Source organism: Octopus sinensis, linkage group LG4, assembly GCF_006345805.1.
Source record: "Octopus sinensis linkage group LG4, ASM634580v1, whole genome shotgun sequence".
Taxonomy (NCBI): domain Eukaryota; kingdom Metazoa; phylum Mollusca; class Cephalopoda; order Octopoda; family Octopodidae; genus Octopus; species Octopus sinensis.
Window position 1 is genome coordinate 19,285,974 of NC_043000.1, and position 27,439 is coordinate 19,313,412.

The 27,439-nt window shown below is 36.7% G+C and overlaps 1 protein-coding gene across 5 annotated transcripts in view; it reads right to left on the minus strand.

Annotated features, from left to right (window-relative positions):
* Nucleotides 1–27,439, minus strand: part of LOC115210768 (collagen alpha-1(XIV) chain-like) — a 150,361-nt gene that overhangs the window by 47,512 nt on the left and 75,410 nt on the right. For all 5 annotated transcript variants that reach the window (XM_036501870.1, XM_029779485.2, XM_036501871.1 and 2 more), the window contains exons 4-5: nucleotides 21,761–22,199; nucleotides 20,705–20,758 (exon numbers count right to left, since the gene is read on the minus strand). In XM_036501870.1, the coding sequence (XP_036357763.1) occupies nucleotides 20,705–20,758; nucleotides 21,761–22,199 (493 nt within the window). The remainder of the gene's footprint in view (nucleotides 1–20,704; nucleotides 20,759–21,760; nucleotides 22,200–27,439) is intronic.

The following is a 27,439-nucleotide window of genomic DNA, read 5'->3' on the forward strand; positions in this document are numbered from 1 at the left end:
TCGATTCCCAGACCGGGCGTTGTGAGTGTTTATTGAGCGAAAACACCTAAAAGCTCCACAAGACTCCGGCAGGGGATGGTGGTGATCCCTGCTGTACTCTTTCACCACAACTTTCTCTCACTCTTACTTCTTGTTTCTGTTGTACCTGTATTTCAAGGGCCGGCCTTGTCACTCTCTGTGTCACGCTGAATATCCCCGAGAACTACGTTAAGGGTACACGTGTCTGTGGAGTGCTCAGCCACTTACACGTTAATTTCACGAGCAGGCTGTTCCATTGATTCGGATCAACCGGAACCCTCGTCGTCGTAACCGACGGAGTGCTTCCATTCCATCCACAGACTTCGAACGGAACTATATACTTGGATATTTCCGAAATCAGTACTATGTGATACTAAGGCAAAATTTTAGGAACTTCAAATGCTTCCTCATATGAATTTCTAGATCCTAGTCTAATTCCACTGGTCATGCTTCTAGCGGTATCGCTCCTTGCTTCTAACCCAGGGATTTTTGACAACTACTGAAGCACATCTAACACACAGAGGAAAAGCTGGAGACTCGAGAAAGCTAAATTCATCTGAGAAATTCAGGCTTAAAGTAATATCAAGCAAAACTCTTAGCTAGATGGGAACTTGACGTAAGAGAGAAACTGATACGAGATTGAAATAGCTATTGGGTGTTCGATATAGTCGAATAAAAGCCATTTAACACACTAACCCACTATAGCTGCAATCCAGAGACTGAAACCAGTAAAAGGACAGGAAAAAGTAAAAGTTATATGTCAAAACTTTTAATTAAACTTTACAATTATTAACTGTACAGTGCTAAGTGCCATGTTCCAACTTTACTACTCTACTTATCAGCTGAAATATCTAATTTTTATGTTACGATGGTACAAATTATAGAAATATAATAGGCGGTATCAGATAAGGATACATGTGTAATTGATTAATATTTAAACACTAATATCATTGACAATTTTACTTTAATAGATGTATTTAATTCAACAGTTAGTATTTATTTCAATTTACAACGAAATCTGAAGAAGTAAAATTGGATTTAATGACACCTATGTATCATTAGCTGATATTACGAACTAAAATGAAAGCATGTTCCTAACGTTATCCATCATATAACCAATGACACTCTCTAGTATACTAAATGAATAGAAGAATAAAAGAGCTGAGACTATTTTCTTATGCAGACACATGAAGAAATTCATCCTGAAAATGTTAATTTTAGTTCATGTGATTCTTTCTCTCTCCCACCGCCCTCTCTCGCTCTCTCTCAACCAAGGCTCTTTGAAACCATATGTTTAGATAAAACATTCCTGGAAACTTTAACACAGGTGGCAACAATAGCAATGGCAGGCATTTTTTTTTAGATAACCTCCGGTAGTTTTTCCACTTCAGTAGATGATATCTAGTTCTTCCTAAACTCATCTTTAAATGTTTTATTTTTGTTATTATTTTTCAGAACATATCCTTCACCTGCTCACAAAGGTGAGCTCTAATTTATTCCCTCACTAGCGATACAAGTTTCTTTAAAACTACTCCTTTGTCATTTATTCCATAATTTCCTCAATGATAAACGGATGCAGTGCCCATTCACCAAATAAAATATAATTTCAAAAGTGCATTTTCCTACTTTTGGAACCATGCATTTTTATTTCTTCTTATACATAATCACGACATTTCGTTTGATTCAATTAGCCAAACGATGCACAACTACAGTAAAATGTTACACTGGACATTTTTCATGTTTTGGAACTTTCGTTCTCTTTTCAGCAAAACCGTATGATTTTATTTGATTGCATTAACTAAATTGCTGTATATTTATGTGAGTGCATGTATGTGTGAATGTGTGTGTACTTGTTACACCATCATACAGTTTTGCTTCGTATTTTATCCTATCCTATACTCTGTTTTCTAGCATTATAGCAAAGAAATATCAAAAGGTGACATTCGTATTTTCCAATTTGACTGGCTATAAAGTTTTGCTACTTTCTCAGTTTTATTATAAAAATGTGAAACTGCACAATTTTATCGTCCAAATTAAAGGGCCGATCAATCAGTGAATTTCTTAGAGCCTAAAATATACACTCTAAAGAATATCTGACACCACCCATTTGAAGAATGACTAACTACATATTTCTGATCTTTTGATATTTTCGTTGCTTATAACGATATGATATATTGTTCAATATATATATTGATATATTGTAACGATATGATATATTGCAACAATATATCATATCTTTTGTCTCATCTTCTACCCATTCAATCAATTCTTTCCAAAGTCTCCGGTAGTATGTTTCATTTCTCTTAAGAGATTCTATGCACTTGCATTTTCTACAGTTTTCTTTCTTTTCTTTTCTTTTTTTTTTGTTTCTCCATAGTCTAATGTTACTTCCAACTGCTTCAAACCTCTAGAAGCTTCACAGCGGTTGTCCTTTTCAGCAAATTATATGACTTTAAATTAAATTTTGCACTGTAAGCTATAAGTCTGTTTTCTCATCCACTTTTTTAAATAAGATTTTTATACTAATTAGCATACGTCATTTTCTCGTTTTAAATTGAAATATCTTAAATTAATTAATCCCATTTAAGCAGTAAAGTGCAAAACCAAATCTCGCCTGAGTGATATCAGAATAAACGTTTGCTGTTGGACTACGCATAGCGATGCAGGTACATTAGTCGTTAGATTCTCGAGGCTACCGCTTCGGTATCCTTTGCACAGGTCAATTGTTGTGCTTATTTCTTTTTACACTCGAATAAAATACAACCCTTCCCTTATTTCGACCATTTTATTTATACTGAAGTTTCCGTATCATACATAGTAATTTTATATACAATTTTATAGTCGATGGTAAAGTGTTTTGAAGCAATATAATAGCAGGTCATATGATATTTGTGTTTTCTTTCCTCGAAATTTAAAGTATCATTTACTAAATATAAGTGTTTTGTACTAATTTACTTATATAAAAGATGCAAGGGCGGTTGGTGATTTGTCCAAAGCAGTAAACAATATATTATCTGAACTCTGAGTTCAGAGCCGACAGAATTCAACGTTTTCGTTTATCTCTTCCTTATCAATAATTTAATATAATATTATTTCATTCTCCTTCTTGTCTGCAAAGAAATAACCTTTCTCCAACAAATTTAAAGGAAATCAGTTTAGAGTTAAATGTGATTGATTATAATACAGCATAACTTTAACTAACGGTTAGTCGGATCTTCCGCTTCAAACAACGAACATTTTTTATTAAGTCTGGTTAGGGTCTTATATTATTTAGATCTTTAAGAGAAGGCCTGGTTGGAGGCCCAACCTTCCGAGTTCTTTTATAGGGCTTTGAAACACTGAAGGTCCGCTGCAATAAGTGTGTGAATCTGAGAGAGTTATATGCTAAATAGAATCATAATTAACTGACCTTCATGTATCTTCTTTTACCCAAAGTCAGGAACTTTTCAGCACCCCCTCGTAGTTGGAAATTTTAATTGGATATTAATAATATTACATTAGGAAATAAGAGACATTAGATTTATTGGGTTGGACATTGGTTGGTCATAACGATATGGTAGACTTGTGACGTATATATTGGATAGTAGTTTTGGTACACCATTTGATCAATGAGTACACAACTCTCCTAATTTAACAAGAACTTAAAGTAATTGTCTAAATTCTAACAACATGCAAATTTTTATTCTTAACCAGGCGCAGGTATGGCTGTATGGTAAGAAAATTGCTTCCTAACAACATATTTTCGGGTTCAGTTCTTCTACGTGACACATTGAGCAAGTGTGTTCTGCTAAACCCACTGGCTGACCAAAGCCTTGTGAATGGATATGGTAAACGGAACCTGAAAAAAGCCTGTCGTGTGTGTTTGTATACTTACACACACACATATAGAGAGAGACACACACATATATTTAAATATATGTTCATATATATATATATATATATATATGTATATATGTATGTAAGTACCTATGTGTGTATGTATTTGTGTTTGTCCCCTACCTCATCTTGACAACCAGTGCTTGTTTACGTCCCTGTAACATAACGGTTCGGCAAAAATAGTCAGATAGAAGAGTTAACCCTTGAGAGCGGTGTCCAAGTATGGCCGCAGTCCAATGACTGAAAGAAGTATAAGCTTAAAATACTAACAAATAAAACAGTCTTTGCCGATGCAGATCACCCCTAATTTCCCGACGATTCTGTGTTTATTTTTCTATTTTTCTCTTGCTTAACCACTTACTTGATGCAGCAGATATTTTCGTTATATTTCAAAGATACTCCAAACATAGAGTGAGTTAGCGAGCGGGCGAGCGAGAGAGAGAGAGAGAGAGAGAGAGAGAGAGAGAGAGAGAGAGAAATATAGTTAGATATGTTTCTTTATTAGCCACACAGGGCTGAGAAAGATGAATTGATAAATAGGAAGACATAGATGAAACAAGAGAGAGATTACATATCTAATCTTCAAGCAAGCTCTCATGTAATTATCTGGATATTTGCAGCTTGTCTTTTAAACGATATTTCTGTGCGTAGTGAACTTAATACATTTTATTACTTATACTCAGTAAATGATATATACATTCCAGCATTAGCTGAGAGTTTTCTCTTTAATTAAGCATGTTGGATCTCTTCCAAAGGAAGTCCATTTGGATGATTAGCGAAGATTCTGTGACCAGTATGCTACAATCACTGATTCACAGAAATGCAGTTTCTTCTCTCAGTTTTTTTTCTGATGCTACTATAAGGGTCTCCCGTTGTCTGAACTAGCTGTACTCATTGTATTCACCGCTCATCACTTCTATTTTTTTCTTCTACGTCTACCATTACTATAATGATTTCTGCTTCTCGTAACTAATTGTATTCTTGTACTCGGACTTCTTAATTATTTCTGCTGTGTCTTACTACCCAGATCTTGCATTCAACGCTTCACCCAAATCTTCACACTTTTTCTGCAGGTATCGATCTACAAATGTTCAAACTGAACGTCAACTTCAACATCTCACCTGCCTGGCACGACTCGCAACGGTTGTGGACAATAGCTGTCCTTTTTGAAATAACGTATACAAAAAAATTGGTTCCATTTTGGCTGTGTCTAATAATATGGCTTTCTTTAAAACCTGTTTTACCAAACTCAGTTATGCACATTACATATATTTTTATTACCACATAGTATTACAAATTACTCAGGTATTCCAAAAATTCGCGATAGTGAAATGTACTGAACACTTTTGACATCATATAACTTCATATCTAGCCCTTGTTAGTAATTTTCTTTTTGACTACGCACCAATATAGCTAAGTTTCTGACGATTCTATTAAAATTGGTCTCGAAAACAACAACACTATCCCAGGAGAGTACGAGTGAACCAGTTTACATATAACTGTTTAAAAGATACAGATTTTATTAATAGTTCTTGAAAGTAATACAAAGAAAACAAAGGCAGAGGGGCATACTGAGCAGCAAAATGTGTAGACACAAGTATATCTCCACTATTAGTATTAGATCGAATACAGATATATGTCCAAACTTCGACTCCATCATACAGCAGCATAGAGCTATGTGCTATTAAAAGTTTCTACAATATAAAACTGATAACCATGTCGAATGCTTTCGTAACAACAATAAAGCATTCTTAGAAAGTAATAGTACATATTCTAGGGTCCAAAATCTTTATACTTTAGCATTAGAACAACAATTTTCATTAAACTTACGCCGGTGGCAACTTTACATGGCTGTGTGTGTGTGTGTGTGTGTGTGTGTGTGTGTGTGTGTGTGTGTGTGTGTGTGTGTGTGCATGCGTGTGTGTGTGTGTGTGTGTGTGCAAAATGAGATGTTAAGCAATTATTTGACAAAGGTCCATTGTAACTTCATTTACTTAAATTCCGGTCAATTTGTACTGTGGACACTAAAAGGAGATTGATTTCATATTTGATGTTATATCCTAAGTTATTGGCAATAGATCATAATATTTAAAATTCTATGTCTATCTTACGAACTAAGTAGTAGGTTATTCTTAAACAAATAAGCAAACCAGCATTGTTTACTGGTCGTATCAATTGTATTTTCATCTACAATCGCATTTCTAATTCCCAGAGAAAAGGAGGTCCGAAGCATTGTGCCGTGTTAAAGGCTGAATATAATGTAAGGAGTGGCAATCATGAAGGTTAGAAAAATGCTGTTTAGAAATTCGAGTTAACGGCATTTTCAATTCCATTTTGGAGTAATTTAATATCACTTTTGGCCTTAATACTCTGTAGTTAGGTATGGATATGATTCAACCTCATTTCTACTCACAGAAAAGGAAAAGCGCCTGTTACTTATAAAAGAATTGAAGCTATATTAAAAGAGTGTATTTGCTAGAAATATATTTTCTATAACATTTTTCCTTTCGATTTACAAGTCTTACGTAGTAAAGCTCCGTGGTGACTTGATTCAATACTTGATATTACTGAATTTGTCCAGCCAGGACTACATTTTAAAACAGAATAGAATGTTTTTCAATCAAATAGAAATAACAAAGCAAATTATTTGACCTTCAAAGGAGACATAAACAGAAGTAGCACTGTATTTGGAACGTTAGACAACTACAGGCTTGAGTCTAATGTTGAATTTATACAGTTTCAATTAAAGAATTGTTGGGACATCTGCAAAATTGTTTTACTGTTATAAGTGGTAAATATTAAACGAATGATCAAATAACTACATAGAAATAAACTTTAGTTGAGTATTTTTCAAGATGTAGATACTTAACAGCTCGACTTGGAAGCATTTTACAACGAACGCCAAAGAACTTAAGTTTCAATTGTTTACAGTTTTGTTTGAGTTTTTGTTATGAATATTTGCTAATCTAATTATATTGTTTGTTATTTCTACAGTGTTATAATTTCTAACCTATTAAACTAATATATTTTATCTAATTGACTGCCTAGGTCTAGTCATATTTTATGTGTGTGTGTGTGTGTACATGATCAATGACGAAATGCATATCAGAGAGAGAGAGAGCGGTGGGAGACAGAAAAAGAAATGAAAGCGGGAGAGAAGAGGAAACGAAAGCAACATTGTTAGGTAAAGTGAGAGGGGAAAAGTGACAATAATAGTGAGAAAATAAAATAACATTGTGAAGTATATTTGCCACTTAAATGTGGCTAACCACTAATGGTGGATGCTACTGTAGCTTGTAGCCCCAGGAAGACATCTCCAGCTGGCTATCGACACACTTTCTGTGCCCTATCAGTATATGCAAAGGGAAGTCATCCTTCCAATCGTCGACCTGACGTGATACGCACGGACCCGGGTTTCTGAGTATTTACCCGTCGTCAACGCACGACAATCACCGGTCTTCGATGCGAAGGGGTCCCATTGCAAATACATATATCCTTTTATCAGTGACAGAGATTTATTATTAAAATAACATTGCTGACGAAAGAATTCAAAAGAAAGACAGAAACAGATGCCTAGAGATGGACACACACACACACAGTAAGAGAGGGAGAGGAGGAGAGAGAGATAGAGAGAACTATGCACGAGGTATGAATAAAATTATCTCACACGTAACAAGCCCGTTCTTTTTCTATTCATAGTGTACCCATTATTCTTGTGGAGGTGCAATGGCCCAGTGGTTAGGGCAGCGGACTCGCGGTCATAGAATCGCGGTTTCGATTCCCAGACCGGGCGTTGTGAGTGTTTATTGAAGCTCCACGCGGCTGGGGATGGTGGTGATCCCTGCTGTACTCTTTCACCACAACTTTCTCTCACTCTTACTTCCTGTTTCTGTTGTACCTGTATTTCAAAGGGCCGGCCTTGTCACTCTCTGTGTCACGCTGAATATCCTCGAGAACTACGTTAAGGGTACACGTGTCTGTGGAGTGCTCAGCCACTTAGACGTTAATTTCACGAGCAGGCTGTTCCGTTGATTCGGATCAACCGGAACCCTCGTCGTCGTAACCGACGGAGTGCTTCCACCACCCATTATTCATTGCACCTTCCTATTTTAAAATCGTTGGATGTCTTTCGACAAATATTTTGGTTAATTATTTCTATTATATGGAATTAACCGCGTTAAGATTCTCTCCTTTGGCTCATCAAAAAACCAGAACGAGGAAAGAATTCTTCGTTAGAGTTAGAATAGGTCTTCTTTTATCTTTTACGTCTTTCTATCATTAAAATGCAGCCGTGCTGGGGGTACCACCTTGAAGAATTTTAGTCAGTACTTATTATTTCTTTTGTAAAGCCTGATTCTTATTCTATTAGTCTCTTTTGCCGAACCACTATGTAGCAGGGACGTAAACACACCAACACCGGTTGCAAATCGGTGTTGGGGACAAACGCCTACGCGCACACACACACAGACACACACAGGTTTTCAGTTTCCGTCTATCAAATCCACTCACAAAGCTTTGGCGGACCGAGGCTATAGTAGAAGACACTCGCTCAAAATTCTGCGCACTGGAACTGAAACCGGAACCGTGTAGTTGGGAAGCAGACGTCTTACTACACGACTACGCCTGAAAAGTTTTCATATGAAAGGTGCAGTATAAATGACAGGAAAGAGGAAAACGAGCAGGAAAATGTTGTTTAACGAAGGTCGAACAATCCATTCCTGAGGAGAATCAGTCGGTATCAGAAACTGAGGAATAGATGATGATTAGATGACAAGCAGTTTGCTATGATGAGATTTGCTATTAAAGCACAATCACTTCCAGTTTTATATTAGACTAGCATAATAGATGTCCAGTTACAGTTCATCCCTGTTATATAATAGTTTCACTTTAATAGTTTCAGTATTAAAGTGAAAGTATCTGACATTACAATAGAGAGATGTTTTTGTTTCACTTTTGACACGTAATACTGAAATAGTGGAGAGATATGATAATGCTGTGGACTCGAACTAGGCAAAAAATTAAACAATGTTTTTGCCCATAACACTACATGGACCCTAAATAAGGCATGGGTAAAATTTGAATGAGATTGGTTGTGTAGTTCTCAAGTTTTAGGGATTCACACAGACAGACAGACATTCTCAGTTTTATATATATAGATGATCAGATACGTTGGCTAGAACTGAGTATACAAAAAAAAAACCGTCTACTGCACCCAACATTTTCCTATAATGTTCCTTCCACAAAAGTAGTCGAATTCAGTAATGCAAGCTAACAAAACATCTAGAGGTATCATTAGCAACTAAGTTAATTAGACCGCTAAAAATTAAGCTACTGGTTAATCGCTGTGCCTATTATAATGTACCACTTTAACTCCTCAACTAATCGTCTGATGGCCTGTCATTTAGGAAAGACGTATGCTGCTATAATCCTGCTAGGTAATGTTATATTTTCAAGAACTAATCTAGGCAGGCGGTCCAACCTATTTCAATGTTCAGCGTGTTGTTCTAAGAGGGATTATGTTCAAGTATAAATGTATTATGATATCACTAACTGCACGTTAACAAAATGGTAGTAAATGAAAGTAATTTTAAATTTAATGATACCATAAAAACAATATAATCACTGCCATTATTTTACATTATCTTTGTAAATAGGGTATGTCAAGGATGTGGAGGCGCAATGGCCCAGTGGTTAGGGCAGCGGACTCGCGGTCATAGGATCGTGGTTTCGATTCCCAGACCGGGCGTTGTGAGTGTTTATTGAGCGAAAACACCTAAAATCTCCACGAGGCTCCGGCAGGGGATGGTGGTGATCCCTGCTGTACTCTTTCACCACAACTTTCTCTCACTCTTACTTCCTGTTTCTGTTGTACCTGTATTTCAAAGGGCCGGCCTTGTCACTCTCTGTGTCACGCTGAATATCCCCGAGAACTACGTTAAGGGTACACGTGTCTGTGGAGTGCTCAGCCACTTACACGTTAATTTCACAAGGAGGCTGTTCCGTTGATTCGGATCAACCGGAACCCTCGTCGTCGTAACCGACGGAGTGCTTCCATCATGTCAAGAACAGGTAGAGCAGTCGACAGACAATGTTGACCATGTATAAGTACAAGTCTGAAAAAGATAAGGAAATACGCTTCTCTAGTGAGGCAATCTTATATTTTGAAGAATTAATCTAGGGAGGCGACCCGTCCCAATTTCAATATTATTTTGAGAGGGATTATTAAAGTATTAATGTATTATGATATACCTAAGGCGACGAGCTGGTAGAATCCTTGCTGTGCTTGGTAAAATGCTTAACAGCATTTCTTCCGACTCCTTAAACCCTGAGTTCAAATCCTGCCGAAGTTGGCGTTACCTTTCAGGGTCGATATAATAAGTATTAATTGAGTACTGGGGTCGATGTAATTGACTAGCCCTCTTCCTCACAAAAATTCAGGCCTTACGCCTATAGTAGATAGGATTGTTATATTACTAATTGCAGTTATCTATGCATGTGAGTTTTCCCACCCTGCGACACTACTATTTATCCGAGATAAAAGCCGCTAAACTGGGCCCGATACAGTGTGACACAATTGACCTCAGGCATTGTTATGAGAACTCAAAACATTTTGTCCCACCCTCAAACAGTTCCATGAACACACTGCTCTGGGATTGGCTCTTTTCTATCTACCACGGAAAAATAAATGGATGTTAATGAGTTGGATGAAAATTGAACTCCTACGGATAAATATTGGAACAAATACCGCTACGTATTAGTATCCAACGGTTCCTCCAAATCACCGACTTTATGGGCGGCTTCTTAATTTACGTATATTCTTTCTTTTCTCATTATCATTATATTTTCCAGAGTAAAACCTCAATAATGGTATTTTGTCAAACCTATCCTGGCTTTACAGGTACTTTTTTTTTCTTTTGAAGAGTAATTGTTTCAATTTTTAGCGTAAGGCCAGGAACTTTAAGAGAATGAAGAAAGTCGATTTCATGGATCCCAATACTTGACCGGTATTTTATTTTATCGATCCCAAAAGCAGGAAAGGCAAAGTTAACCTCGGTCGTAAAGACGGACGAAACCGTGCTAAGCATTTTCACAGCGTGCTAACGATTCTGCCATCGCGCCCCATTATGTCGTCTTCAGAAGAATAACAAAAGTTGCGTATTTTTCGTTCTACTTTCTTGTTATCTTTGCTGTAGTCCTGCTTCATAACAAAACGTAATCTATCTTTGAGGCCACTACTTTAACACATTTAACATTGATAAGGAGGAACTGTGTAATAATGTAGGAGTGTTTTGATATCGAGAAACGTCACGCTATCTCGAAAAGTCCAACCAACAAAATGTCTCTGGAATTGTTACCATTGTTTTCTATCATTAATACCATCGTCGTCGTCGTCGTCGTCAACAACAACAACATCAGCAACATATTATCAAAAGCAATAATATCCTTTTCTACTCTAGGAAAAAGGCCCGAAGTTTTGGGGGAAGGGACAAGTAGATTAGATCGACTCCAATACGCAACTGGTACTTTATTTATCAACCCCGAAAGCATGAAAGGCAGAGTCGACCTCTGTGGAATTTGAACTCAGAACATAATGACAGACGAAATACCTATTTTTACTATCCTGAAGGGACTAAACACAGAGAGGACAAACAAGGACAAACAAACGGATTAAGTCGATTATATCGACCCCAGTGCGTAACTGGTGTTTATTTAATCGACTCCGAAAGGATGAAAGGTAAAGTCGACGACGGCGGAATTTGAACTCAGAACGTAGCGGCAGACGAAATACCTATTTCTTTACTGCCCACAAGGGGCTAAACACAGAGGGGACAAACAAGGACAGACAAACGGATTAAGTCGATTATATCGACCCCAGTGCGTAACTGGTACTTATTTAATCGACCTCGAAAGCATGAAAGGCAAAGTCGACCTCGGCGGAATTTGAACTCAGAACGTAGCGGCAGAGGAAATACTGCTAAGCATTTCGCCCGGCGTGCTAACGTTTCTGCCAGCTCGCCGTCTTTAACAACAGCAACAATAATATTTTCATCACCCTCACCACCACCATAACCATCGTCGTCGTCATCATCATCAACAACAAAATTATCATCGTCATTATCATCACCATCGTCATTATCAGCTGTACGATTTCGGCTGTTTAAGGTCGACTTCATCTTTTATCTCTCTAGTATTAATAAATATTAGTACCAGTCACATACTTTGGTCGCCTCAGTTGGCTACACCTCATTTTCTAAAACTTTATGATATTCATCTTCAATGGTGACAGAAGTCAGAATCGAGATCAAATATTTTTCCGTTCATCCTTTCACGATCGTTAAAGTTAAGTACCAATTACATGCTGGAGTCGATGTAACTTAATAGTAGCCCCACTTCAAATGTGCTTGCATTGCGCCTAAATCAGAAATCATTATTGTTAAGAGTCCTCTTCTAAGAGGGCTCATTAACCCTATCATACCTTATTGCCGCTATAGCGTGAATAGGTTAAACGTCATCTTTGCCGGATTCCTGGTAACGCGGTAATGAGCAATACACACAGAAAAAGAGGATGCAGCCGATTCTGTTCTTTAGTTTGTCTGCAAATGTTGATCTTCAGCTCAATATGCAATTATTGTTTTGTGTTTTTTTTTTCTTTCAGAAGCCCAAGAGGAGGGTGAAGTTAGACACCGAGGCCAAGGTCTGCAAGATCTGAGAGGGTTACACGTGGCTGCATTGTAAGAAGCTTGCTTTCCAACCACATGTTTCCGGGTTCAGTCCCACTGTGTAGTACCTTGGGCATGTGTTTTATACTTTAGTCCCAGGGCGACCAAAGCCTTGTGAGTGGAATTGGCAGACAGAATCTGGAAGAAGCCTGTTGCATATGCTTATGTGCGGCGCGCTCGTGTTTGTGTCTGTGTGTCTCTGTTTGTCCCCCACCATTGCATAATAATCCGAGTTAGTGCGTTTACGTTCCCGTAACTTAGCGGTTCGGCAAACGATATCGATAGAATAAGTACCAGGCTTTAAAAAATTAGTCGATTCATTCGACTAAAAATCCTCCAAGGCGGTACCCCAGCATGGCTGCAGTCTATTGACTGGAACAAGTAAAAGATAAATACATTCATATATTTCTAGCGAACGTATCCTTGTTGAATTCAGGTTTTCAAAAAATATCGATCTTTTATTCATATTATTGCCATTTTAAAAAAGTTACGATATAGATATTCTTATTTCCTCATTGCCCACAAGGAGCTAAACATAGAGGGGACAAACAAGGACAGGCAAAGGGATTAAGTCGATTACATCGACCCCACTGCGTAACTGGTACTTAATTTATCGACCCCGAAAGGATGACAGGCAAAGTCAACCTCGGCGGAATTTGAACTCAGAACGTAACGGCATACGAAATACGGCTACGCATTTCGCCCGGCTTGCTAGCGTTTCTGCCAGTTCACCGCCTTCACGATATACTTATTCTACTCCATTACATTTTTACTCTCCACTTGTGTTTCTACACAATATATCATGTGCATAGGTGTTGTTGGCTACAAGTCTTTCACAAACGTATACTGTGTAAATATGTATGTGTGTGTGTGTGTGTGTGTGTGTGTGTGTGTGTGTGTGTGTGTGTGTGTGTGTGTGTGTGTGTGTGTGTAAATTATGGACACCTTTCCTTTCAAGTATCATAAATATTAAGAATACGTTTATGTTCAAGCTTGATGCTGTCAACTAGTATTTTCCCCCGAGAACTTTATTTTAGCTAATGTATTGTAATGAGCAACTATTGCTACTTGTTATAAACTCATAGTTAACCATGAGAAAGGATTGTATTTGTGTCTCCGATGTAATTTCAAAAACGACAAGAAACAGAATATAATGTGTATTATTCTTAACCACAAGCTCATTGTTAGGATGCAATGCAATAGCACAACATTGAAAGATTTCCTTCTTAACTAAAGACAACAAGCTAACAAATCACAGAGCGTACATCACACAACCAATGTAACATATAAATTTCAATGTAAGCATGAAAGTAGCAAACTTCATAACTTAAGTTGTTATCTCCAAGACCTTAAACAAAAGACCTTATGATTTACGAGAAATCTTATCCATCTTATCCACTAAGAATAATCTACAAATAAACGTAATGACAAGATTTCCTTGCGCTACCACAAAGCCTCAAATTCTTGCTATTATATAAACCTAGCAGTTTAATCCGAAAACAACAAAAACTTCATTCGGTGCTTTTATTTAGGCTGTGAGTATCCCAACAATAATGTTTACTTAATTACGTAAAATGACTCAACACTTTATAGTTAATCCAACCAAACAACCCTCTATTTCTTTACTTATATATTTTATTTAACCACACGCTAGTCACCTTAACATTCCAGTCTTAACTATGTACTTATTTATTATTATTTACTTTTTATTTAGTTACTTAAGTTTTTGCTTAATCACTTGAGTTACAATTTAGTAATTTTGTTTGGTCACTATTATTAATATAGGCGCAGGAGTGGCTGTGTGGTAAGTAGCTTGCTAACCAACCACATGGTTCCGGGTTCAGTCCCACTGCGTGGCATCTTGGGCAAGTGTCTTCTGCTATAGCCTCGGGCCGACCAAAGCCTTGTGAGTGGATTTGGTAGACGGAAACTGAAAGGAGCCTGTCGTGTGTGCGTGCGCGTATTGACATGAGTACGGGATTCTTTACATACGTTCTTATACACATCCTTTAATATCTTATACCTGGACCTAGAGGCGTGGGCATATACGTGTGTGTATGTAGTGATGGGCGCGCGTATATACTTGTGAGCGTGTACGCGCGTAATGTCCGTGTATATATGCGGATATTCTGTTGTATGTATGTGTGTGTGCGCGCGTGCGTGTGGGTGCGTGTGTGTTTATGTACGTGTTTACACGCGAGTGCGTGTGTATGCTTATAGGCTTGGAGGCGTATATGTACGCGTGTATGTGGGTGTATATATCCATGATGATATGTATGTACTAGAAGTCCATTTAATTCAAGGAACCAGATTAAATGCTCATCAGCTCTGATTTACAACGCATTAAGTCCCCAGACGAAACTGATGATGTACTGACAATTCTACAACTAAATTTTATCAATCTCCTGACCACCATGCTTGGTCCATAACCTCTATACATCCCTTATCTTTACATTCTTTTACACTTTTATCATGTTTTTATCAGGTTTTTTACTTTATTTCTATTTCTATTTTTACTTTATATTTCTTTATACCCCCTTTACATCTACTTACAACCCTTTATCCTCTACATTTTTATTTATTCTATACTTACACTTTTTATACATTTTTTATCCCTCGTCCCGAACTCTCGCCCCTCCATCTTCACCTCTATATATGTATTTATTTATTTACATTACCTCAACATCCAATTTTCCTCATTCTACATTGAGAGAAGAAAGAGATGGACGCTTCAACTCTATGCTGCTGCCGCATTATGTCGTACGTGAATGAGAGGATTTGCATCCCCAACCAAGAATTTTTGATGTAACACATGTCCTTGTGGAAGCTGTTGTGCGCGGCTGAAGAAGGCCACAGACATACATTATGCATTGTTATAAATCTGTCTAATAAAGGCCCGAAACATATGTACCGCTGAATCCTTCGCATCATGTTTTTATTTTATTTTGATCAATTTACTCTATATATATATATATATATAATATATATATGTGTGTGTGTGTGTGTGTGTGTGTGTGTGTGTGTGTGTGGTGTGTTGTGTGTGTGTGTGTTTGTGTGTCTGTGTTTGTCCCCCTAGCATTGCTTGACAACCGATGCTGGTGTGTTTATGTCCCCGTCACCTAGCGGTTCGGCAAAAGACACCGATAGAATAAGTACTGGGCTTACAAAAAGAATAAGTCCCGGGGTCGATTTGCTCGACTAAAGGCGGTGCTCCAGCATGGCCGCAGTCAAATGACTGAAACAAGTAAAAGAGTAAAAGAGAAAAGAAAAAAAGAAATACTGATATTGTTATGTATAAAACTTCAAATGTTTTTTGTAATCCTACTCTTTTCCCGGGACACAAACACCTTCTCGTTAGCCTATATAGTTGCCTTGAACTTATTTCATACCTACTCCATAATCACGGTCTTTCTCTGGCCGTTCACTCTTCTGCCTAGAATTGTCTCCTCACCTATGCTACTAACTTACCTTACACCTCAAATCTTCCTATTAGTAACTAAATTACTTTACTCTTTTACTCTCTTTACTCTTTTACTTGTTTCAGTCATTTGACTGCGGCCATGCTGGAGCACCGCCTTTAGTCGAGCAAATCGACCCCGGGACTTATTCTTTTGTAAGCCCAGTACTTATTCTATCGGTTTCTTTTGCCGAACCGCTAAGTTACGGGGACATAAACACACCAGCATCGGTTGTCAAGCACAGACACACAAACACACATACGCATATATATATATATATACACGACGGGCTTCTTTCAGTTTCCGTCTACCAAATCCACTCACAAGGCTTTGGTCGGCCTGAGGCTATAGTAGAAGACACTTGCCCAAGATGCCACGCAGTGGGACTGAGCTACTTACCACACAGCCACTCCTGCGCCTATTAGTTTCTCTCACAATCTAATTATAAATCTCCCTTTCCTTCTCTCTCTCTCTCACTCCCACTCACACACACACACACACACACATACACACACACTTATTCTGTGTATCTAATTATAATTCGCCCTTGAACTTATCCAGGAGCATGTCCTTATAAAGGCGCTAGTTCATGCAGTGCAATGATCTACAAGTTCTGAGTTCAATCCCTAGTAGGGCACGAAATTAAATCTCAAGGCACTTGAAGAAGACTGGAACATACACCGTCGAAACGTAGTAAATGCAGCAACCAAGATCACTGTCTAATACATGATATAAAATTTATAATCTCAGAAATACAGAATTGTAAATAAATTAAAATATGTAATTTCATTAATTTAGAATCGGATTTGAATCCCCAACCAGTCGGTTGACCTTTCACCCTTCCGGCATGAACTTGTCCGGAAAGTTCATGCCGATTTATAGTAGCTTACATTTCGACTTATTTCAGAACATGGTTGAGTCCATAAAATAGGATTTGACTACACCTCCATTTAGAGCACAGTTTAAGCTATCTTTTCGTGGTAGAAGGTTTATGTTCCTATAACCTGTGTTAATTCTGTAACCCTTAAAAATGGAAGATAAGAAAGTTCCTTTTCGGAACTTGATGCTTTGGGATGTGTTACCCCACCCTCCATATTCACCAGATATTGCTCCTTCGGATTTCCACTTATTCAAGTCTCTGCAGAATAGTCTTAATGGTAAAAATTTCAATTCCTTGGATGACGTATAAAGATACCTCGATGAATTCTTTGCCATGAAACCACCCCAATATGTGGTAGAATTTATCTCCTTTCATAAAAGTGGTAAATTTTGTATTTCGGTTTATCATTATTATTATTATTATTATGATTATTATTATTATTGTTATTATTATTATTATTATTATTATTATTATTATTATTATTATTATTATTATTATGAATTTTTTTTATGAATTCAGAATTGATTTCCCAATTATAGAATAAATTGAATTTAGAATAACAAATTTCTATACAACATATTTTGCTTTTTTCTTCCACTATATAAGGAAAAAATTAATTCCCGGGCAACGCCGGGTGCCTCTGCTAAGTACACACACACAGACACACATATACGTATATATATATATATACATACATATATATATATATAATATATATATATATATATTTGTATATATATATATATATAATATATATATATATATATATATATATTTGTATATATATATACATATATATCATATATATCTATATATATATATGTTTATGTATTTTATACGTGTGTGTGTGTGTGTGTTAAAGATCCTCGAATGCCAGAATAATTAAAACATCCGATAGCTGTTACATCTGATGATAATGTTATCTTTCTTACTATTTCGGCTATACCGTATAACTAAAATTGGGTGTGTGTGATATGAACACTGTAAATACAATCGCTCTTCAATTTCTAAAACCATGTCCATGAAATTAAATGAATCGGTTCATTTACTCCACTTAATTCATATAACTATTAAGTTCCCCTCAAATATTTATCGATTGGAATATAACGTCAAATATTCTGTCGTTCGAAACTGCGACCTGGTCACTGACAACGTTAATGTTGCCAGTTTCGAGCAACGAAAATGTAGACACCATATAACAAACAATAAATGCTTATATGAAGATCACAATTTTTGTGTATTTTTGAATGGCTAATACATGCCATCTACGCTGCAATCGTATTAGTTTCAACGGTCTCAGATCAAAATACGTGCCTAGTAAGTACACCTCCCTAAAATCCTCTGTTCCTTTAATTATCTCTTAGTGTACTTCTTGTTTCTGGTTGTTTAAACTATCAGGTCAGTTAAAATACAAGAATCAAATCTTCGCTTTAGAAAATGTATTTATTTCTATCTAACTTCCTTCAGACTACGACTTATCTTACGTATCCGAGACAAGACTTTTCATTGTTTCCCTAATTTACATGCCTTTCAGATAAGAAAAGTTTATTTTGATCGTTAGGTTTTCAGGTACAAGACAAAAATGTGTACACACACACACACACACACACACACACCACACACACACACACACATACATATATATATATATATATATATATATATATATATTTAGCCATATTGAGATGGCTATATATATATATATATATATATATATATATATATATATAGCCATGTTGGTGTACCGCTTTTACTGCATCCGGGGATTTTTCCAGTATTGCTTCTGGTGAAGTAGCGAGTTGGACGTTGCCACTCTGCTTTGTGCCTCCTGCTGCGAAATGGGTTCATCCGGTATTGCAGATAAAATGCTGTCTAGACGTTTTTTGCAGATTTCCATGTCTACACCTCGCAGATCTCTGTGGTAGGGCATTAAAAATTGTGGTCCCTTGAATCCCAACCTATTACAATATTGGGTTCGTATCCTCGATGGAGAAGATGGGACCTTTGGCACGGTGCAGTGCTGTCCAGTTCGGAGATTGTTGTAGCTTTCGATTTCGAAATTTGGAGCTAGACCCTCCATTAACTTCCATATGCATAACACTGCGTATGTATCACGACTCCTTTCCAGGGAGTAGAGTCCCAGTTCCTTTAACCTCTCCCAGTAGCCCATGTGTTTTACTGACTCTATCTTCTTTGTGTAGTGGCGTCGGATCGCTTCTAGTTCCGCAATTAGTTTTACGCTCTGTGGTGACTACAGTTGGGAGTAGTAGTCCAGACAACTGAGAACAAAGGTTCTCCAAAGCAGAAACATTGTGTTTTTGTTCTTGGTCCTGAAGGATCTCCGGATCCAATCTGCCATCCGCCTGCATACAGTTACTATCTCAGCAATGTGCACATGGAAAGTTGCATCGTTGCTCATATGGATTCCCAGGTTGGGCACCGAATATAACTCTGGGATTACGTTGCCTGCTGGTTCCGTGTACTTCAGTTGTTGTTTGTCTGTGGGATGATAACGGAGTACGTGAAATTTTACAGCATTGAACAGCATATTATTCTCATCTGCCCACTTATATATTGCGTTCAGGTCATTCTTCAGTCTTAGGATGTCAGTAGGATCCTTGGCCGCCTGTGATACTTTTGTGTCATCTGCATAGCTGGTGAGTGTAGTCAGTCTTTTTCTGACAATGTGATCCATGATCTTGCTAACAAGTGAGGTCAGAGAGATTTCCAGTGGTTTTGCAAGCGGTTTCATGCATGTTCTTGACAGAATATATTTACATACATACATACATACATACATACATAGGTATATATATATATATGTGTGTGTGTGTGTGTGTGTGTATGTGTGTGTGTGTGTGTGTGTGTGTGTGTGTGTGTGTGTGTGTGTGTGTGTGTGTGTGTGTGTGTGTGTGTGTGTGTGTGTGTGAGTGTGTGTGTGTATATGTGGGAACAGGACGTCATGAAACGTGTACAACAAAGAAGTACGAAGCACGAGTACATGGAACATGAATTATTCTTTCGAACAACGGAAGACGCAAATGGAAAACAAAGCAAACAACATAAAGAACGACACTTCATCAGTTGTTTTCTGTTTTTCTAGTTTCGTATTTCGAGCATTTAACAACAACATACGCTTTCCATAAAACAGTTGCTCCCGCAAATCAAATTAAATAAAATTTGGGATTTTGCGGAAGGTCAATATAGGTAACATGAACAGGAGCATGAAAATAAACAGAAACGGCTGCTAAGCCTAATCGAGGTTGTGGTGGTGAACGCGTAAATCATGCTAGGACAGGAGACAAACAGGAGCACATCTTCCTTGTTCCAGCTTAAACGGAAAGAAAGAAAGAAAGAAAGATAGCTGATGGTGACGTGGGAGCCACGTGAGAAAGAGAGGGGGAGCGAGGAAGAGAGAGTGACAGATTAAAGCATAGAATAGTGGGAGAAGAGGAGGTAAAAGTATAAGAGAGAGAAAAAGAGAGAAAAACAAAATAGTAAAAAGATCGTATAGAGTGCGCATCAGAATTATTAAAATAAAACTTGATATACAAATATATATATACATATATATACATATATATCTATACATATATATACATATATATATATATATATATACATATATATACATATAAATATATACATATTTATGTATTTATATACATATATATTTATATTCATATATATATATATGAAATCAAACTATTTTGATAATGTTATTTGCTAATAAATGTTACTGTTTTACTTACATCGAACTTCTGTAGGCTTTTCGTTCAATCCCATAGCATATGGTAAATTCCATTCTATTCAAAGAGAGAAAATAAATAGTCAATACATTGTATAACCAAAAATATATGAGTAGAAATGAGAGAAGTTAAGTGGCGCTGCTGTCCACTGGTATTTGGAAATAGATCTAATGTTATTCAGGTAGTTATTTGAAAGAATAATTTCATTATTTGCAAAAGTAATTCCTATAGACGTAGGAGTGGCTGTGTGGTAAGTAGCTTGCTTACCAGCCACATGGTTCCGGGTTCAGTTCCACTGCGTGGCACCTTGGGCAAGTGTCTTCTGCTATAGCCTCGGGCCGACCAAAGCCTTGTGAGTGGATTTGGTAGACGGAAACTGAAAGAAGCCCGTCGTATGCGTGTGTGTGTGTGTTTGTCCCCCCCCCAATATCGCTTGACAACCGATGCTGGTGTGTTTACGTCCTCGTAACTTAGCGGTTCGGCAAAAGACACCGATAGAATAAGTACTAGGCTTACAAAGAATAAGTCCTGGGGTCGATTTGCTCGACTAAAGGCAGTGCTCCAGCATGGCCACAGTCAAATGACTGAAACAAGTAAAAGAGTATGGCTGTTGTTTTGTATTCTATTATTTTTTGTTTCTATATTGAAATTGCTGTTGATATAGATAGAGATATGTAACTTAAGATTTGGACTCGATCATCCCATTCAACTAATAAGAATGAAATTACCTCTGATGTCCTCAACCTGCAAGCGGATATCATTTGATATGGTTTTGTAACGTTTACGTACTTTTGAAACACTTTAATGATATAGGGTGTGTGAAAGAAATATCAGTAATAACAGGGTGTTTAATAGATTATTTTTTGGGTACACAATCCGGTACTATCATTGCTTTACTGTTCATCCTTTTGGGATCTATAAAATAAGGACTCAGGTCGATGTAACTGACTAAGCCCCCTTCACTCAAAATTTCAGGATTTGTGCCTATAGTAGAAACCATTAATTAGTATTATTATTGTTGTTGTTGTTTCTGGAAGAATTAAAACAAGTTATACTAACCATCTTCTATCACGTTGTGAATGACATCAGATTTTATAACATCTAAGGCAGCGTAGGTGGAACTCAGTTTTAAGTATCTTTCAGTTGGCTTGCTTGCAATTCGTACTAATTCGTGGTAGTCGACTTTCCGTCCAATACCAATAACAAATAGCGTAATGTTCTCCTCTCGGCATTTTTCCGCTGCTATCTGTGTAGCAGTTACATTTTGCGATGTACCATCGGTCATCATTATACCAATTTTTTTAACATTTCTTCTGCCACCATTCTCCGGGCTAAACAATTCGTCTTTCATGGTTAACAACGCTTGGCTTATATTAGTGTTACCTCTTATCTGTTTAATTGTGTCTAATCTTGATTTCAGTATTTCTTTGGTATTTGACTCGCTCAAGTTAAAATGAATTCGTGCATCTGTACTGAAGGAAAGTACACCAACTCTAACCTGTAGTCAATCAAAAGAAAAAGAGTTAATTTATTCATAAAAAAAACAATATTATATATTCATATGTTACACTTACATCCGCCCATATGCACACACACACGCACACACACAATATTTGGAGCCAAAACTTTGCATTTAATAATAAAATACATTGTTTTATTGGATTTTTCGTCTGAACTTTTCAATCAAAAGACTCCTTTCAAAGAGAAGAGCTGTTTGGTATATGCACAATAAAGGAGATAAACGTCTAACTATCGGAAATTCAAGAAGAAATACAATAAAACCAAATCTTTATTAAACACATTTCTCCAGATCAGTTCACACACCCACACATCATGTGTATATACGTAGAGGTGCGTAGATGTATGTATGTAAGTATGTGTATAGGTGTGTGTTTCTTCCTTTCTGTTTTTCTCTCCCTACCCTTTCTGTACTTCTTCTCGTCTCCCCTTCACCGTTCCCTCTCTCTCTCTCTCACTCTTCCTCCTTGAATCTCTCGTTGCTTACACGTGACCAACAGTTATGTCTTTCTTTCTTTTACTTCCTTCCTAAAGACAAGACGTACTTTTGCCTGTCTCTTCTCAAAGCTCGTTTCTCCAGCGTTCACCACTTCACCTCGTTATGGTTTAACAACCCTTAACGTTTGTTTTTACTGTTTTGTTCTCACTCTCCTGTTTTTGTCACCCCTTTAACCCTCTGCAAATCCTCTTTTTTTTATTTGCTTCGTAGGAACGACTGTTTTAACGAAGTCGTGTCTTGTCCCTATGTTCGAAACGCGGAGTTGATAAAACAGAGGACAACTAATGAAGGGAATGTTCTTTATGTTGCCTGTCTCGTTTCATAATTTGTTTCTTCCGCTGTTCGAAAAAAAATCGTTTTCTATGTTTTTGTTTTTTATGTTCTCGTTTCTCATTTTGTTCACATTTTTTTTTTGACGTCCTGTACACATATATGCATGTATATATACATATATATATATATATGTAGTTATGTACATATATGTATGTATATATATATATATTATTAATATTATAATATGATCAAACGCCACGCATCCCTTTCCAAGTATATATATATATATATATTGGAAGGTTTGGAGATGATGTACAGGTATTATATATTAGAAGAAATGAAGTACTCAGAAAGTTGGATGGTTTATATTTATAGATATTTATTTGTATATTACATTTTTTATATATCATATAACTTAGATCATGTATTAGCGCTTCCTCCCATTCTAGTGGGGTTTTCAAATCAAACTAAGTTCCTGTGTGAGGAGTTTTGACCATTTTATAGTGGTCAAAACTCCTCACACAGGAACTTAGTTTGATTTGAAAACGCTACTAGAATGGGAGAAATCGCTAATACATGATCAAGATGGAATATGGAAAACAATAGTACTCGAATACCGGAGATAGAGTAATATGCTTTATTAGAAAAGCTACAAGGACATCACAAAAACTGTTACAGTTTTACGTTCGTCGGACAGTTTTGGTTATATTTGGTTAAAGAACATAAAGAATCACAAAATGTGACTAAAAGAAGGATTGATGTGAAAAATTTTGAATTAACAAGGTTATAACTCTTTTTGGACCGGTGAAATTCGAAACAGATAAGGCTGTAAATAATAGTGTATGTATGTATGTATGTATGTATGTATGTATGTATGTGTGTATGTATGTATGTATGTATGTATGTATGTATGTATGTAGGTATGTATGTATGTGTGTGTGTATGTATCTATGTATGTATGTATGTATGTATGTATGTATGTATGCATGCATGTATGTATGTATGCACGTATGTATGTATGCATGTATGTATGTATGTATGTATGTATGTATGTATGTATGTATGTATGTATGTGTGTATGTATGTATGTGTATGTGTATGTATGTGTGTGTATGTATGTATGTATGTATGTATGTATGTATGTATGTATGCATGCAATGAAGTATTAGAAATGTTGATTTGTTCAAACATAACCGTTTACAACATATGCTTTGTTTGCCGAGAGCTAACAAAATAATATCAGCTTGTTGGTTTTCTTCGGAAACATTCAGCCATTGAATATTGGCTGCGCCTGTTAATACGTCCTTTTGACCTAGTCTTGATTCAATATGATGAAGATAAGGGAATGATGATGATGGTGATGATGGTGATAATGATGACGAAGTCGATGACCGGAGGGATTAGTGGTGATGTTTAACCCTAGGTTACCTCTATGTTAGCGGCCGTACAAGTCATAATCTCTCTTTTTTTAAAGAGTCACTCTGTTATATATATTTATCATTAATAATTGGTTGAACTTACAATAATAATTGGTAGAGCTTACATTACTAATTGATAAAATCTATATTAATAATTAGTAAAACTTACATTAATAATTGGTAGAGCTTACATAGGTGTGCATAGATAGATAGACATATAGATAGATAGATAGATAGATAGATAGATAGATAGATAGATAGATAGATAGATAGATAGATAGATAGATAGATAGATAGATGGAGAGTGGGAGGTTAAGGAGAGATACACACACACTCAGACACACAAAAGTCTGGTGCTGTGAGAACACATGGGAATGACGTTTCCTTACTTTTTCAAATTTAAAATGATCTAATATAACGATATCATTCATTCGGCATGTGCTGAAATATGCCAAAGCAATTTAATTCCACACAAATATATGTTACTTTACATATAAATGATGTGTTAATTCTATTAACTGAAACTTGCTAAAAAGCATATTTTGCTTTAAAGTAGTATCTCCTTGTAGACCCAGTTGTCCGTAATCATTCTGTTTCCATTTTTCTCAACCAATATTTTTACATTGGCCTACTTTCGAACTCTAGATAATGTAACATACAGCTGACCATGTGAAAAGAATTGTGTCGGAAGATATATATACCAATTTGTTCAAAAGTCTGTTCCTGTGCCTTGTTGCACGTCAAGGAAAAGCTGGTTTGACAGGAAATTGTTTGCGTGTAAATGGAAATTCCATTTCTTGAGATACATGCGGTATTCTTGGGATTATCTGAGTCGTTCCTGCATAAGGACCAGAAGCAACCTCAGCCTCAATAACATGATCATGTAAACTGACAATGATGTAATGTGTGCCATTGCAATGTCCATTAGTAGCATCTAAATTTCTCAGAAGCATTATGCATAATTTTTTTCTTTAGCTTGAGAATGCGGTGTAAGTTTGTTGATGAACTCGATTGGGTACAGAGTTTCATTATCAACTGTATCTGAACTTCTGTATACTTTTAGCTCACCGGGAACCCTGGTCAACAGAAAATCATTTACAAATTGTGCTGCTTTATTTGTTGGAGTAACGATGGTTCTATTTGCAAGCCTCACAGGGTTTGTGAAGTTATTTTTTGGGGCCAGCATATACAAAATCACATAGATCTGAAAGAGTACCACTTTCAAGGCAAGAGTCAGTGATTTTGAATCCACTTAGGTTTTGTTCAACAAGGATGTTACCATTTCTTACATCAAGAAGGTAATTAGCAAACTCTTTCTCAGAATTACCTTCTGTAAGAAATCTTAGACTGGATGTCAATTCCACTACTTCTACATTATCGCAAAGAAACGAGATGGTGGTATTGGTTAAGGTGTGGGAATGATGGTAGCAATGGTGTTGGTGGTAGTGTAACAAGGGGTTGCTACTGTAACCTGAGCGTTGGCCACTGTAATGCGAATTAAGGCTGTAACTTGGCCTTATTACTGCTGGAACAAGAGGTTAATTTAAAAGCAAAGATTCTCGTGTTACGAAAGGTAACATGCATTCTTGATTGAAATAAATGAAAGGGCCATTCTTGAACTTCACATATAATTTAAAACCAATTCAGAACCAGGTAAAAATTCACCAATAACACGCTTCGGTTGAAGCGGTACATAGATGAAGAATGAGTACATTTTATCTTGCCTTGTCACGTTCCATCTGTAGAAAGTAAATTAAAATGTACGAGAGAATTTCATACGCCACTTAGGTTTACTTCTCGTGTTGTTCTTCTTGTTATTGACTGCGGGCCAGTTTAGTTAATTTTTTTCATAACGCTCTTTTAGTTTCTGTTTTTTAACAAGTGAAACCACATGGAATAATGATATTTTAAATTTTTGTACAGGAAATATTTTGAGCATTCTCGACGTTTGCCCATATTCCAGGATTCCAGCAAAAACATCTGTCTGTGTTTATTATTATTATTATTTTTTAATTATACATATACATACATAATCTTCGTCTACACACAAGCGTATGCCGAACACCCACTTAATACACAAAATATTGAAGGGGAACGTAAAACTACGAAGTCAAAACTCACGAGATGAAAAAAAAAATATGGAAGACAATCGCGAATATTTTACATCAAAACAGATTTTGCCCAACAAAAATAATTCTAAAATTTTAATATCTGTAACTCATGTGGAAATATAGACTCGTTCTTTGTTGCCGGTACCTAGAAAAGATGAACCCTAGATATGTATCTTCTAGCTGAAACAACAACTATTTGGCAGGGCAGGGTAAAAAAAAAAACAAGAACGAGAAGGAGAAAAGTAATGTATTAGTACATTCTAAAGCAGTCGGTGATTTTCTTATGCTCTCGAAAGAATAGATGACGGTAGCACTAGCATTTACGGAGTTAGATCACTAGCGTGGCTAGGGGGGAGGCAGTAAGGGCAGTCCGTGCTCGGCGGCACTTTTAAAGGAGTGGCGCTTTTGGGTCTACTGTAGACAATATCTATGTTTTTCGTGGGGTCCGGGGGCAGCAAACGGAAGGACCGCCCCGGGCAGCACACACTCTAGCTACGCTAATGAGTTAGATCTATATCGAGCGGTGCAAGATTTATTGAACTATATGTCACAAAAAATGTACCTAATAATCAAATGAGTTTATCTGATTGAGTGACAAGCATTAGAAGAGCAGCTTTATATACAATTTCGGGATCTTTTCTATTCTGAAGCCAGGACCACAGATCTTTCTACTTAACTAAATAATCTGAAACTTCGTATGCTGATAGAGTCTAGCAAAACAAGACACAGGTTGGAACTAGTTTATTTGAGAAAAATCTATTTTATGACTTTAATCGTAGATTAAAACTGCGAATTTTAACCAATCAGATTGTTTGTTTTCATGTGTAAAACTTGACTGCATTCTATTAGTGTGACGTAGAAAGCGCTTTTGTGACGTACTAACGTTCGGAAAACTGTAAACAAACACGGCAGACGAAAT